Consider the following 16,935-nt stretch of genomic DNA (forward strand, 5'->3'; position numbering starts at 1 on the left):
TCTTCTCGGATAAAGGCAGTTAAACCAAAACTTACTACAAGGGGGTGGGGAATTTCATTATTGATTACCCATTCAAATTTTGAACAAATTTTTTGTTTTAAATCTCTCTAAAATATGTCTTATTCCTCTTTTGACTTACTGATTCACTTTGACAAAAAACTTAAAACTTTTTGTAAATACTTATTATAGTGATAGAGATTTGGCTATAATTTACTTGTTGGGTTTTGAACTCTTAAGTCTGTTAAACGAAAGGTTCTATGTTTTTATAATTTCTTCCATCTGAATTGTACGTATCCTTGCTGTTAATTTGACTGAACTCTTGAAGCATCTTAAGATTTTTTTTTTAACCTCTTTTGAAGGAGAAGTCCTTTTATTAAGATAATCTTTTGAAAATGAACATTAGTCTTTTTTATCCTGTGTCACTTGGACCTTGTGATACTGCTAAGAAAGCAGAGGGTGGACAGGAGACAGTAACTCAAAAAAGCCTTTGGCTCTTGAACTAAGACAGTGGGTAAAATTTCTACAAATTATGAGATTGACGACAACACTCCTATTGTTTATTTGTTTTATTATTTAGTTAAAAAATTTTTTAACATTTATTCATTTTTGAGAGACAGCATGAGCAGGGGAGGAACAGAGGGAGAGGAAGACAGAGAATCCCAAGCAGGATCCATGCTATCCTGTTAGTGCAGAGCCTGATGTGGAGCTTGAACCCATGAACCATGAGATCACGACCCAAGCTGAAATCAAGAGTTGGATGCTTAACCGACTGAGCTAGCCAGATGCCCCTAAAGTTTAGAAATGTAATTGTTAAATATCCATTGGAATGACAAATCAGATTAAGGTAATCAGTAATATTCTGAAAACAGTTGACATTAACCAGAATATGTTAAATGATTAAAGTATTAGTTTCTGTGACAGGAACTTGAACTCTACTTTATAAAATTCTTGTTATTGCTAATGTTAAATTATTGTAAAAGTAATATATATTCATTCAAGAGAACTAGTAAGAACTAGTATAACATAATTCTAATAATAGCTAACTTTAGAGTTTGTTATATTTTGCTATTCAGTGTAAACTATTTATTCCTCCTAACAATCACATGAGGCAAGTACTGTTACTTTTCCTATTTCATAGATGAGGAAACTGAGCACAAAGAAATGAAGACTTTAACTAGACCAAACAGTACTTGAACCCAGGAGATCTGGCCTAGAGTCTGGCCCTTAACCTCTCTTTCCAGGTAGTTAAGAACTTGAGTTTTGGGATAAGAAAGACCTGGGCTTAAATCCTGGTTACTACTTATACTCTTGGGACGAGAGCATGTCTCTTGACCTGAGGTTCAGTATTCTTGTTTATAAAACAAGGGTATTTGGGGGAGAAAATGAAATAATATATGGACTGCTTAGCACACTGTTTAGCAGACACTGTACTTGTTCAGTAGGTGATAAGTATTATAACAAATATTGGTAAGCAAAATGAAAAAAAAGGCCCAAAAAGAAAACAACCATTGTTAGCATTTTGAGGTATATCCTCCCAGTCTTTTAAAAGTGTGTTTCTTGGGGTGCCTAGTGGCTCAGCTGGTTAAGCATCTTACTTTGGCTCAGGTCATGATCTCAGGGTTTGTGAGTTCAAGCCCCTCATCATACTCACTGCTGTCTGCCCAGAGCCTGCTTCACATCCTCTGTTCCCCTCTCTCTGCCCCTCCCACTCCCTTAAAAATGAATAAACTCTTGAAAAAATAAAATCACTTAGCAGTAAGGCAAACCTTATTCAGCTTCTGTGCTAGCCAAAACATTTTTTCTGTGTTTAGGAGTGACTAAGTGGAGATGGAAGAGGACATAGAAGTACATTTTTCTTTTTAAACAAAAATGGATTATATGTGAATTAAAAATCTACAGATCAGGGCTCCTGGGTGGCTTAGTTAAGTGTCTGTCTCTTGATTTTGGCTCAGGTCATCATCTCAGGGTTCGAGGACCCTGTGTCAGCTGTGCTGTCAGCCTTGAGTCTGCTTGGGATTCTTTTTACCCCCCTCTTTCTGCCCCTCCCCCTGACTCATGCACATGCACATTCTCTCTGTCTCAAATAAATAAACTTAAAAAAATTTTTTTTTCAATCTACAAATCAACAAAATGTAGGATAGGGGTAGGCAAGAAAACACGTGCTAGCATTAATTTTATTAAGATAACAGTGAGGGGCACCTGGGTAGCTCAGTCAGTTAAGCATTTGATTTAGGCTGAGGTCATAATCTCACGTTCTAGAATTTGAGCCCCACATGGGGCTCACTGCTGTCAGTGCATAGCCCACTTTGGAGTCTCTGTATCCCTCTCTCTCTGCTCCTTCCCTGTTCACACTCTCTCCTCTCTCAAATATAAATGAACATTAAAAAAAAGTAACAGTGAAACACCAGTTTCAGAATATTTAGTTGTTAACTGAAGACACTATATCTGAATGAATAATTCTAACGAATGTAGGCTATTTCTTCTTGATGAGTGTGATTGTAGAAGTCTGACTATATATTGCATTGTTAAAGAAATTCTCTGGGTGTGGTACAGCAGTAACTAATCCCCCTTTCCATAACCTTAGCAACAAATGGCTAATGGTCTTTTTTGTTTTCCTTTTAGGTCTACACACAATGAGCTGGAAAAGAACCGGTGAGTCAGTGATGAACGCAGCTTTCATTTTTGTTAAAAAGCAAACTCAGTGTTTTATCTGTGAAAATAATGTAATAGTACATATGTAGTTATAATTTTAAAATGTATAGCATATCATGAATCTGATATGTATGTATTCTTTCCACAAAAAATGACCTTAAGTAGTAAATTTATACCATCTAAACTGGAGGACCTCAGTAAATTTTTAAGCTCATTTGAATTTTGAGTTTATGGTATAGCCTTCTTTCTTTCTGTTTCTAAAAACAGGTTAATTGTAATAGGCTATGGCTTAAATATGGTCATGCTATAGTATTAGGTTTCTGTAGTGTAGCTAATAAATATTATGACAAATTGTAGGCCATTGAATTTCTCTTTTTTTGCGGTTTGTTTATTTGTTCATTTATTCATGCATTCAGCAATCTTTATCAAGCATGAACTATATGTCAGTGCCAGGCAGGCATAATGCTTTAGATAGAAAATATAAGAATGTGTGAGATAGTTTTTGTCTTTAAAGAACTTACAGCTTTCTGAGGGAAACAGGTAATTAAAATACTGTATAGTGTGGTAAGTATAGTAATGGAGTAGAGCATACTGAAAAATCACTTGGGAAAGTCATCTGATTTTCTTTTGAGGGAGTCTTAGAAGGCTCTAGAGACGATGGTGAGTGAGTACTTTGTGTTGAAGAAACTATAAGAGGTTCAGTATGAGTACTGTATAAAAGATTATAGCAAGAGGCAAGCCAGGCTAGTTATTGACACCTATGCTAAAGAGTTTGGGTATCTTCTGAGAGCAGTAGGGAGCAGTTGGATGATTTTAAGGTGAGTTGTCATGTGATCAGATCTGTGTTTTGGAAAATCACTTTGGCCATAGTGTGAAGAACTGGTTGATTGGAAGAAGGGATCTCAGACAAGAAAACTCTTTTGGAAGCTGTTGGAAGCTTCCAATGTAGGAGATAGAAGTAGCCAGAGTAAAGAGACTATATGGAGTAGAATCAGTAGAAATTGGTGGTTTGTTGACTATGGAAGTCTTACTATTTACCAAGAAAAAGAAAGCAGGACGAGGAATTGTTTGGGAGAGAAGATGAGATTGTATGAGCAAAATATTGTTTTTGATACAGAGACTAGATTAATAACAACAAACTGGAATAATCTGCATCAGCCATTTCTGACAAATAAGATTTCCATGACCTTCAACTTTTTGTCCTTTTTTTTTTTTTTTGTAAATTTTTAAAAATGTTTTTATTTATATTTGACAGAGAGAGAGAGACAGACAGAGCATGAGTGGGGGTGGGGAGCAGAGAGAGGGAGACAGAATCCGAAGCAGGCTCCACGCTCTGAGCTGTCAGCACAGAGCTCGATGCAGGACGAGAACTCATGAACCATGAGATCATGACCGGAGCTGAAGTCTGATGCTTTACCAACTGAGCCACCCAGGCACCCCTTGGTCCTTTTTTTTAAATAGAAGGGGCTTTGTGCTTGCTTCGGCAGCACATATACTAAATAGAAGGGGCTTTATAGATTGACTAACCTAACTGCCTCATTGTAGATGAATTTAAATGTCAAATCCTCTTGAACAGGCTTAGCATAGTCCTCCAGGCTGACTTAGTGGCTTTTACCACTTTGCACAATGCTCTGTTCGTATCTCCTGTTGTAAAACTTAATCAGGTAGTATTGTAATTACCTGTTCATGTCTCTTTCTGCCAAATGACTACAACTGCCTCAAAGGCAGGGATTCTGTTTTGTTCAATTTTGTAACCTCAGTACTTAGTATTTGATGCATTTATAGTAAGTGATGGCTTTAATATTGATGGATAAAACTGGAGCAAAGTTCGGTGGTCTAGTCCAAAACTGCTTTGTGGGAAAGATTTATGGCTAGATTAAACATGACAAAAACACCAAGAAATGACAGCTCTGAGGATTCTAAAATTAAAAACTTATATTGTACTTTAAATTAGAGCATCAAGACTGTATTTTGGATCACATTTTAAAATACTGGTAAACACCTAGGGACATCTCGGTGGCTCAGTCGGTTAAGTGTCCAACTCTTGATCTCGGCTCAGGTCATGATCTCAGGGTTTGTGAGTTCGAGCCCTGCATTGGGCTCTGCACTGCTCAGAGCCTGCTTGGGATTCTCTTTCTTTCTTTCTTTCTCTTTCTCTCTCTCTCTCTCTCTCTCTCTCTCTTTTTCCCCCACTTGTACTCTCTCTCAAAATAAATAAACTTAAAAAAATTAAAAAATAGAATAGTGGTAAGCATCCAAATGTAGTCCTTGGGAGACCTTCATTGGAAACCTGGTAAAAGCCTTTAACACTGAAGTGAAGAGACTCTTTAGTAAACTATTTGAAATGGAGCTTTTTAAACCTTTGAGTAAATTTTGTTTAATGCATTTCATGTACCAATTCTGACTTATTGATAACTTTATCACCCATATTATTACTTTGATGTATCCTAAAGTTGTTTAATCTAGTATCTGTCTGTGGCACTGGTGTAACATGTGTAGCTTTTGATTACCTGGTCCTTATGTGATCTCCAGTATCTCCAGTGAAGGTTTTTGTTTTCATTTTATTTACTTAGGCCTAAGACTCTCTAGCTGATTTCCTACCCTACCTCACTTAAGACATGATTCCCTCATCCTCTATCGTCTTCTTCTTTCTCCCTTCTCTCCTTCTTTTCTTTCTCCTTTCCTCTCTTCCCTGAGGCTTAATTGAAAGGTAATATAAACTTAACCTTTCCAAGATGTATTTGTTCTTTCTTTTTTTAAATTTTTTAAATTTTATTTATTTTTGAGAGAGAGACGAGCATGAGCAGGGGAGGGGCAGAGAGAGAGAGAGAGACAGAATCTGAAGCAGGCTCCAGGCTCTGAGCTGTCAGCACAGAGCCCGACGCAGGGCTCGAACCCACAAACCGTGAGATCATGACCTGAGCCAAAGTCAGACGCTTAACTGACTGAGCCACCCAGGCGCCCCTGTATTTGGTTTTTTAGAAAATATTTATTTTTGAGAGAGAAAGAGAGCTGGCAAGCAAAGGAGGGGCAGAGAGAGAGGGAGACAGAGGATCTGAAACAGGCTCCGTGCTGTCAGTGCAGAGCCCAACACAGGGCTTGAACCCATGAAGCATGAGATTATGACCTGAGCTGAAGTCAGATGCCCGACTGACTGAGCAACCCAGGCACCCCAAGATGTATTTGTTTTTAAAAGGGGTAGTTATCAATATAAATAAATCTCTAATTTAATGGATGTGTCAGAGGGTGAGTAACAAAGAAGAATCCATTTTAATCAATCCATTTTAATAATCTATACTCCATTTACGAAAAGTTAGAGGCTGGTGATCTAGTGAAAACCAAAAATATTGGTAAGCACAGGATAATTTAAAGGGAGAGAGGTATTTTAGCCAAATAGCAACAAGGCAACACAAGAATATTTTTAAAATCTAAGCCTGTTTTGTTACTAAGTTTTTAAGCCCTTGCTCATTTTATTTAACAGCTCTTTCTTTTCCCCAAGGCACCATTTTTATTTGATACATTAAAGAAAAAAAGTTAACCTAGCCTTGGCTTCCTTTAAAATAAATAGAATTTTGACTTTGCCTTTCATTTGCTTTTGAGTGTGATTTTACATGAGGAAAGTAATTCACTATCAAAAGGGTAATTTGATTTTGTCTTCATTCTGAGAAGATGTTCCTAAAGTAATTCATATTCTTGAAATTTTTCCACTTTACATGTGATATATTTATGTCAGGAATGGTTTTTTTTTTTTTTTTAACGTGGTTTAAAATCTTGCATATAAAGCTGCTCTGAGTTAGTCTTTTTTTTTTTTTTTTTTTTACTGGGGCAAAGCAGTGAGAATTAATGTAGATGATTTTGAAGTGTTAGCGAATAACAGAGGAATTCCAGATGGCTATCTTGAAGCCCTAAGATTGTTGAAGCTCTGGGTCTGGCCTTGAGGAGACAGTAGCCAGCAAATGTTGAGTTTCATACTCCCATATCTCAGAGGAAAGCCTAATGGTTGACATTTGGAGTCTGGCAGGCCCTGTGTAGTTTGCTCTGACCTGCAGTTACCCCAATATACGGAGCTTGAAGTAGTTTCAAGACTGATAAAGGGATTCAGGTTTTCTGGATAGGTCCTGGGGGCTTATTTCTGCCTAAAACCTGATGGTTACACAGAGCCTACTCTAGACAGTTCAGAGCATTTATTACTTGTATCCTTACCTTGTCTCCCTAGACCTATACATTTATTATTTGTATCCTTACCTTATCCCCCTAGACCTATAATAACTTGTAACTGGCTCCAGAGGTGGAAGTAAAAGGGAAGCAAAGTACCTTTAGATGTAGATGTTCTACATTCTTCAGGAATCTATGTGAATCCTCTCATGGTAAAATTAATGAATCTTTGAGATTTAAGAATTAAGAAGTTCACGTTGTCCATTGGCTTATCTTATGAGTTGTAGCCTTAGCAGAGAAAAAAACCCCATCCCGTGCAGATGTTAGATCACTTCATTGCTTTTTCATTTTCTTAATTCAGATTATTGATGATGTTTTTGAAAGCATCATGAGGCGCTTGGGTGGCTCAGTCGATTGAGCATCTGGCTTTGGCTCAGGTCATGATCTTGCAGTTTGTGGGTTCGAGCCCCGCATCGGGCTCTGTGCTGACAGCTCAGAGCCTGGAGCCTGTTTCTGATTCCATGTCTCCTCCTCTCTCTACCTGCCACCCGCCCCTCCCCCCCCCCCCATGCTCATGCTCTGTCTCTCAATAATAAATAAATGTTAAAAAAAAAATTAAAAAAAAGTGTCAACAACTTTAACAGGACTTTAATGGTCAAGAACCTTAGAAGAGGCCATTCAACCCTGATAGCTGTTATTCCTTTGAAACAAAAGGCTTATCTTTATTGCAATTTTGGCAAAGCCTAGTAGGGCCAAATGAGGATACTGGCAGAGCAGAAGTGCCTGAGTATTTGGGATAAAAGAGAAGCAGGTCCAATGAATGGTAATAGGTGTCTTCCATATAGAGACTTCCTCATATTTCTGAGGGAAAGATAAAAATGACATTTATGGAGTACTTACTGTATTCCCCCACTATGCAAGACTGTTATGTAATCTTGTATGGTAGGAAGGCAGAAAGTGTAGGTCAAAGTGTTATTGAAAACTAGCCATTTTGACCATCATAACTACAATTTGAAACAAGATGATGGAAACACAAAAACAGTCCTAACCATGATTCTATCTGATCATAAATATGATAGCTGTATTTAATATCAATCTTCAGTAATGATTAATAAATATTCTTTGTGGCATTGTGGTGGACAAAATGAAGTATAAGATCGTGACTCTATCCTATCTTTAAGATTTAGGTCATTATAGTTTGGTAATTATGGGTTTCATCTTTCAGTACCAGGATCTAGTTTAGTTATCAGTGAATGTCTAGAAAGATGCATTAAAGGTGTTTTTGAAGTTGAAGGTTGAAACCCCCTAGTAGTCTTATGCAATCATTTAGTGAGTCATTTTGAAAAAGAAATAGAAAAGACTAGAAAATACCAAAGTGCGTTGCTTGAAGTAAAGTTAAATGTAGAATTATGAGACTTGTGTATACTGGGTTATGATATAAAATATTGTGGTCATAGTCAAAAAGCCACTGCTCTGGATAGTGAAGGAGAATGTATGCTGAGACATGAAGAAAGACATAGAATTTGAATCTATGGAAAAAAATAGGGAAAGAGGTCAGTGTAAGTAGAGCCATGGAAGCCATGGAAGGTGACATCATAAAGGAAAGACTGAGTAGACTATATTGAATGGAAGAGCAGAGTCTATCGAAATAGGTAATGAAGCTAGAAAGGTGTTTTAGTATTCAGTTGTGGAATGTTATTGAATGTTACGGAATTTGGATTTTATTTTATTGGTAGTAGTGAGTTTTTGAGGCTTTTGAAGCAAAATGATAGGTGTGATCAAAGTATTTATATAAAAAAAAAGCGCAGACTAGTTTGGATGCTTTTGAAGGACCTCATCTAGTAGTAGGATATAGGAACCAGCACTCAGGTAATGGAATTGGGAACAGAAAGGAAGACAGAGGACTAAGCAACACCATAAAGAAAGAATATTATTTTCTGTTAACTGCTACCATTCATTTTTCCTTCTATTTCATTATTTGCATAGCAACAGTGATGTTCCTAAAGGGCATATCAAATCATGTCATTTCTGCTTGAGTCCTCCACAGCTTCCTTTTGCAATTAGGTAAAATCTATGACCTACAAAGTCCTACTACCCTATCTCTTGTCTCCTATGGTCCAGCTGACACTGCTTTCTTTCTTTTCCACATGATAATTTTCATCTTACGGCTTTTGCACTTCTTTCCTCTGCTTGGAAAACCCTTGCTCTACTAGCTCTTGTTATTATTTAGTTGTCAGGTCATCTCCTTAGAGAACAGTAATTGCTCCCCAGTCACTCTCTATCCTATTGCCTTTTCTGTCATCTTAACATTCAATCTGTCTGAATTATTTATGCTTGAGTTATGGGACTTCTTTTATAGAATGTAAGTTTCAGAAAGGCAGGGACTTTGCTTTATTTACCCTTAGCACATAGCAGTCATTCAGTAAATATTCATTGAATGAAAAAATGATTATATGTGTTATTGAGTATACCCATCACAAACAATATATGCACTTGAATTATAATGGCTTCAGTGAAAAATGACAATTACAAAATACTCGAGTTCAACAGACATATTATCATAATAAAATAATTTTATAGGATGTATATGGAAAACTTAATGAATTCTTAAAACATAAATAAATTATATGAAAAAGCTTCATAATTGGGAACATCTTAAAAGGTTTTTACCATGAAGGACATTATCTTGCTTATAAGAAGAGAATCAGTAACTAATTGATTCTTTCAGTTCATTAGGATATCATATAGTGCACTAAGACAAAGGTAATTTTGTAGAGAAATAGTTTACCTGATGGAATTCATGCTTCACTTGTGAGATCTTCATTTCTTTTTCATTCTATGAGTTGAAAATGGCAAGCATTTTTACAAGGTAAAGATTTATATATACTTGGAGACTAGAATATCATAAATAGTTTCAACTTTTTTGTGTTAGAATTTTTGATGTATTAGTTATCTTTATCCCAATGATTTTTACATGATAAAGAATACAATATTTTTTTCTAGACTATCAACATAGCCAGTCTCCATTTGACATGGACATTTTGACAGAGTGATTATTTTGGTCTACTTTATCTTAGAACAAAACAGAAGACTAAATCTTTGTGACCATGGGTTAAGGCAGTGGTATCTTAGTATATTACCTGACTATTTAGGATTCCTTGGAAGGAGGAGCATATCTTGACTGGTTTTAGCTGCCTGTTTTGGGTGCTTGTATAACATTTGTTTAAAAAGAATATGCACTTTGAAAAAAATATTTTATTTTTTAAGTAATCCGTACACCCAAAATGGGGCTTGAACTCACAACTCTGAGATCAAGGGTTGCATGCTCCACTGACTGAGCCAGCCAGGCGCCCCAAGAACATGCATTTTGTTTTAATGTTTCAGGTTTATTTATTTACTTTGAGAGAGACAGAGACAGCACAAGTGGGGAAGGGGCGGAGAGAGAATCCCAAGCAGATTCCCTGCTGCCAGCACAGAGCCCGATGTGCGGCTCAAACTCAAAAAACCATGAGATCATGACCTGAGCTGAACCAAGAGTCGGAGGCTTAACAAACTGAGCCACCCAGGCACCCCAGGAATGTACATTTTTATATATAGTGTGCACATTTTAGAAAAAAATGTACATTTGTTAGGAGGAAAAAATAAATTACAAGATTGGTTGGGCAGAACTTTCACTGAAACTTTTACCTCAACTAATAGCACTCAAAAGATACTTGCTTGCATTAAAGACAAGTTATGGGATTAGTGAAACTAAACTTTTATTGTAGGTTTGAAATATATGACTGTAGCTGGATCAGAAGTCCACAGTTTGGGATTGGTTCAATAATTTTGGGAAGTTTAATCAAAAGCTCTTCCTAGCCTTGGTTCATTACTAAGATGTAAATCTCAGTATGAAAATACCTTATAGTAACTTCCTTAGCCTGATAAAGGGCATTTCTGAAAAATCCACAATTAACATCATACTTAATGGTGAAAGACTAAATGCTTTCCCCTAAAATCAAGACTAAGACAAGGATGTCTGTTCTTATGGCTTCTATTCAACATTGTTCTAGAGGCTCTAGCCAGGGAAATTAGGTGAGAGAAAAATAAAAGGCATCAAGATTGGAAGGCAAGAGGAACCATTTTTACTTGCAGATATTATAGTCTTATGTATAGAAAATCCTTACGAATCCACATATACAAAAAAAAACCTATTAGAGCTTGTAAACAAATTTAGCAAAGTTGCAGAGTTCAGGATTGACACACAAAAACTAGTTGTATTTCTGTACACTAGTCTGAAAATGAATTTATGACAATAATTCCACTTCTGTTGGCATCCAAAAGAATAAAATACCAGGAATAAATTTAACCGAGGCAAAATATTTGAATACTGGAAAGTACTACTTAACATTGTTCAAGTGATAGTACTCTCTATATTGATGTACAGATTCAATGCAAGCCCTGTTAAAATCCCAGCTTCTTTTTTAACAGGAATTGACAACTGATTTTAAAGTTCATATAAGCAAACCAGATAAGCAAAACAATCTTGAAAAAAAAAATTGAAAGATTCTTACTTCCTAATTTCAAAACTTACTACCAAGCTACATAATCAAGGTAATGTGGTATTGGCCAAAGAATAGACTTACAGATTAATAGAATGAAGTCCAGAGATAATCACTCACATTTGTGTTGTGCCAAAGACATTTTTTCAACAAAGATATCAAGACAGTTCAGTGTCTTTTCAACAAGTGGTAGCTGATACAACTGGATATCTACAATGCAAAATAATGAAGTTAGATTGTTACCTCACACCACGTATAATAATTATCTTAAATGGATCATAGACCTGAATTTAAGAGGAAAACTATAAAATTCTTAGAACATTAGAGTAAATCTTTATGAATTTGTGCTAGGCAATCGTTTCTTACCATATGACACCAAAGTACAAGCAACAAAATAAAAAATTAGATACATTGAACTTTATCAAAATTAAAAACATTTGTGCTTCACAGGATACCATTAAGAAAATGAAGACAAATTACAGAATGGGAGAAAATACTTGTAACATGTATCCACTAATAGCCCTGTATTCAGAATATAGAAAGAACTCTTAGAAGTAAACAATAAAAAGACAACCCAATATAAAAACAGGCAAAAGATTTGAATATCTATTTCTCCAAAGAAAATATACAAATAGCACATGAAAAGATGTTCAACATCAGTGGTCATTAGGGAAATGCAAATCAAAACTATGTGATACTACTTCACACTCACTAACGGCTAACTTAAAAAAAACTCACCAACTTTTGTGGTCATCCATTCATTGTATCAGTCACTATTGATTGCTAGAAAGGTCCTAAAAAGTTGACTGACCTCATAGTTTGGCACTTAAAAAGTAGTGATGTCATCATCATCTGATGGCACTACTCAAATGACTCAACACTTTATAGTTACTTAAGACCTGTAATTAAACACAGATAAGTTTCCAATATAATATATAGTGCTACTACCTAATATGGCTTGAGTACTTGATAATGAGTAAAGTTTGAGCTCCATTGCATATAAGAAGGGTATATTTAAGGATCTTTAATAACCTCTAATTAACAGTGAAATCTAACAGAATTAAGACCATAATGCATAATACATTGAAAGGTTGTACTAATTGTGCAAGTTTCTCTTAAGGTGTAATAAAATACAGCCTGATTGTATTTGTTAGGCCTTGAACAACAAAGTTTAAAAGTATAGTTGTGGAGGGAAGGAGAAATATCATTGTCCAGAGACCAGGAAAGAACTACCAATCTAATTTTCTGGTTGACAAATAAAATGAAGCTACTTCCCTTTTTTAGTCTGAAGATGGAGAACTGACACCTTTATTTTTAATTCATGTAAAAGTCCTGAATAAGATAATTTTATTCTTTGTACTTCTTTAGATAATAGGAGTCCAGTTACAGTACTGAGTTACTGAGAGTAACTATAGAACACAAAAAAGTATTTATGCATTGGAAAGTAGAGGATACTTATTTAACAGAGTTTTTCTATTTATAAAGCTATAGAACCAGATAAATGTAGATGCTAACATTATCAAACAGTATGTAGAGTACCATGTTGTTTGTCATGGAGACATATATCTGATACATTTATTCTTGTATGCAAGAAAATGAATATTTTAACAGTATTTTTATAAAGGGATAGGAATGCTGAAAACTGCAGACAAACTAAAAATAACTGTCAGAGTGCAGAGATGGGCACCTGTTAGAATTAAATGTTATATGAGATAGAGATGAAGTAATTGGTGGGTTTTGAAGATAAAATTTATGGTTAATAAAGGAAGCATAGCCAAGATAAAATTACACATCTAAAATGCAGTCTATGCAGTGAAGTCATTGCATTGCTATCTAGATAGATTCACAGTTTCTGAATTGACCTTTGTCAGAAATAGCTCATTAAGGTTAAGCTTTCTACTCCCAGACCCAGGCTGCAAGGTGACAGAGGCAGACTTAGACAAGAATTACATGCTAGAAATCAAGTGTTCTCAGAACTATAGCTGTATAGTTCCTAAAGTTGAAATCACTTCTACAACCAATAAGATGGGAGGAGAGGAGATCAGTAGGTCTTAAAAATAGCCCAGAAATGTTAAAACTTGAAACTCTAAAATTTTGTCTACAAAAAAATAATTGTTAGACTTTAAATAATTGACATGGTGAATATCTTAACATGGTGAAGGTGTAGTATCTTTTTATCCAAGTGATTGCAGAGTGTGTATCTCTGTGCAGCTATAACTTGGTTAAGAAAACACTTCCTCTCAAACTGTGAATTTGTAATTTTAAAAAGGGAATAGTTTAATTACTAGACTTTTCTGATACATTTTAGATGATACAGTGTACTGTATCACTTTTTACTTTATATGCATCTTTGAGGAATATGTTTGATCCATAAAACTAGCCATACTTTTTATACTGATGCTCATAGTAATTGTATAGCAGCAGGATTCTACTAGACTTTTTTTTTAAATATTTATTTTGAGAGAGAGAGAGAGAGAGAGAGAGCACATGCAGGGGCAGGGCATAGAGAGAGGGAGGGAGGGAGGGGGGGGAGAGAGAGAGAGAGAGAGAGAGAGAGAGAGAGAGAGAGAGAGAGAGAGAATATATCCCAAGCAGGATCTATGCTCCTGGCACAGAATCTGAGGCAGGGCTCGAACTCATGAACCACACTGTGAGATCAAGACCTCAGCATAAATCAAGAGCCAGACACTGAACCAACTGAGCCAAGCTGGCACCCAGAATTCTAGACTTTAAGGGCAATATGCTATTTTGCTAAATTCCTTTGCCACATATAGTACTTAGTATAGTGTAAATGCTCTGATAAATATTGGTTTAATAATAATAACTGCAATTCAAGTACTTTTTCTTAAGCACCTTCTTCATTTAAAGAAATTTCTGTTTTGGTAGAAATTTTGGCAATTAAAGCATGCATGCCAAGAGGTACATCAGTAAGAAATCTTTTTATTACATGAAGAGATTTCTTTGGTATCTTGCATTTTTTAACCTTGAAAAATGAAGAAATTCAGATCTGTTTGATACAGTTTAGCTTTTGCAGAGAAGAGAAGTTCTTTTGTACTTCTATTTTTCTATGTATTCTAGTGAATAATGCCAATTGAAAGTCCCGTGGGTGTTACTAGTGGAAAAACCACAGATCTAAAGGAGAACTCAGTAATGAGAATAGAATTTTCTAATATAGTTACTTGCTAACCAGTTCTTGAAGACAAATTTGCTTAGAAAATAATTAACAGCCCTGGGATAAACACATGACATGTTGCTTATACTCATATTTTCGAACTCAAGAAAAGTTGAAACTTAATAAGCTCATAAGTATATGATTTCCTTGTTTTGTTACTTTGGGGAAAGCTAATGGAGAAAGGTAGACTTTAATACTAAACATGGCTTGAGGGCTAAGTTGTTGAAAAGGATACCTGGAATCCAAAACAGCTTTTTTGTGGATTTGTAATCTGTTAATGTGAGAATTGTACCAGAAGTCAGAAGATATTTTCTTTTCATCTCTACTACTGGTAGGCTGTGGATGTTATATAAATTATCTGGTTTCTTTGAGTCTTGCTTTTCCTTGGCAGTAAAAGGAAGAGACATAGATGATTTCTGAATTCCCTTCCTACATGAAGTTTTAGAGTTCTGTGAATTTTAAGTTCAGTAATCATAGGCATATTAGAAACTTTATTCTTTTTAGAAACTTTATTATTATTCTGTTGTCTGCAAAGCATTTTCCTAATATAAATACATGTGCAACATATGTATTTACAAATACATACATAAATGCAAATGCATGCAACCCCTCCTCCCAACACACACACAAAATGAAAAAAAACAGCTGGAAAAATGAGTTTAGAATCTCTCATCTTTTAACCTTTGGGACTTTGTAAAATATCTAAAGATTATTGTAATACATGGTGCCATAGTTACAATAATAAAAGCCTATTTTGTAAGTAGTTATTTTATAATGATAAAAAAGTACTTATTTTAAAATGATAATATTTTATAATTCTATAAAACTAGAATTTACCTTGGGAAGCATATGTGTCTGCGTGTATATAAATAATATAAACACATTCCTCAAAGCTGTATACATGCACACACACACACACACACACACAGGTAGATATGAATTCTGAAATTTAAATACTACTGAGTATTTAGGACCTTGTACCTTTTGGAAAAATACTTACCACTGACTTCTAAGGAAATGTAACAAGTTAATCTGTAAATATTACTGTGCTAAATCCTAGTCACTTTTTTTTTAAAATTCTGTAACTAGTTTATATTTTCTCAGGCTCCAGAAATTCTGTTTTGTGATTGTAACTGTATTGTATTGCTGTATCAAATCAGTCATTTAAAAAAAAAAAAAAATTTTTTTTTTTTTTTTTTAATGTTTATTTATTTTTGAGACAGAGAGAGACAGAGCATGAACGGGGGAGGGTCACAGAGAGAAGGAGACACAGAATCTGAAACAGGCTCCAGGCTCTGAGCTGTCAGCACAGAGCCTGACGCGGGGCTTGAACCCATGAACCGTGAGACCATGACCTGAGCCGAAGCCGGACGCTTAACCGACTGAGCCACCCAGGCGCCCCAAATCAGTCATTTTAATAGGCCCCTGTGATCACTAGATGAGGTATGTCATACCAGGAGGGAAAAGCACGTTGCTGTTACACAGAACTTTGAGGAAGGATGGTTTAGCTTGTTTGAAACATTTTATCTATAAACAATCTGAAGAGAAAGTAGCTGTAGGTCAATGTATTAGAATCTCTCTTCCTTACCATTTGAAGAATCAAAGTAGTTTTTCAATAATGTCCTCATTACTTTGATAGTCTGCCAAGCCCTAATTTTGGGACATCTCCACTGTCCCTTACCCCCACCCCATTTAGAGTTCTTAAGGCTTCTTGGGAACCAGAGTTGTGCTAAGTCCACTGGAATTTATACTGTCTTTAACTGAAACCTCCTTAGGAGTCAGTCATTCCCATTTATTGTCTCCCTATAGCATTTAGCATTTAGCACTTAGCACAGTGACTGTTCAACTTTTTTTTAAATCCCCCCCAGAGAGTGTGAGGCAAAATCACATTCTAGTTTACGGATACGGCTTCACTTTCTCTAAAATTAAGCATAGAATTGAATGATCCTCAAGATCTCTTCTAGTCCAGAAAATTCTGAGATTTCAAGTACCCAATCCCACTTTTTACTCTCAGATGTAGTTTTTGGACCAAGGGCTAGGATCCATTATCTCCTAACTCTTAAAGGCATTTCTAGTATATTATTATGACTTCCACTTCCTCATTTGCTGAAACTGTGGACACCAGGTTCAAACTTCATCTTCTCTATTTTCTGCTTTTATACTTTTGGCTCAAATTCTTTGACTCTTCCCACCCCAGCTTCTCTTTTGAACATCTAATGCACAGGGTGGTATGAACAAGAATAACGAAAGTTTTTACAATAACCTAAATGAAGAAGTAACCTGAATTTCCACTGATAGGGGAATGGTGTAATATAGTCATAACTTGCAGCAGGTAAAAAGAATGATACAGACTTCCATGTGTGTTTATGGAGAGATTTCCAGGCACATTAAGTAGAAAAGCAAATAGAAAAATAG

The 16,935-nt window shown here is 35.6% G+C and overlaps 1 protein-coding gene across 4 annotated transcripts in view; it reads left to right on the forward strand.

Annotated features, from left to right (window-relative positions):
- Positions 1-16,935, forward strand: part of MXI1 (MAX interactor 1, dimerization protein) — an 80,991-nt gene that overhangs the window by 40,613 nt on the left and 23,443 nt on the right. For all 4 annotated transcript variants that reach the window (XM_019459398.2, XM_019459402.2, XM_019459400.2 and 1 more), the window contains one exon: positions 2,623-2,652. In XM_019459398.2, coding sequence (XP_019314943.2) covers positions 2,623-2,652 — 30 coding nt within the window. The remainder of the gene's footprint in view (positions 1-2,622; positions 2,653-16,935) is intronic.

Source organism: Panthera pardus, unplaced genomic scaffold, assembly GCF_024362965.1.
Source record: "Panthera pardus isolate Hobbes unplaced genomic scaffold, ASM2436296v1 HiC_scaffold_22, whole genome shotgun sequence".
Taxonomy (NCBI): Eukaryota; Metazoa; Chordata; class Mammalia; order Carnivora; family Felidae; genus Panthera; species Panthera pardus.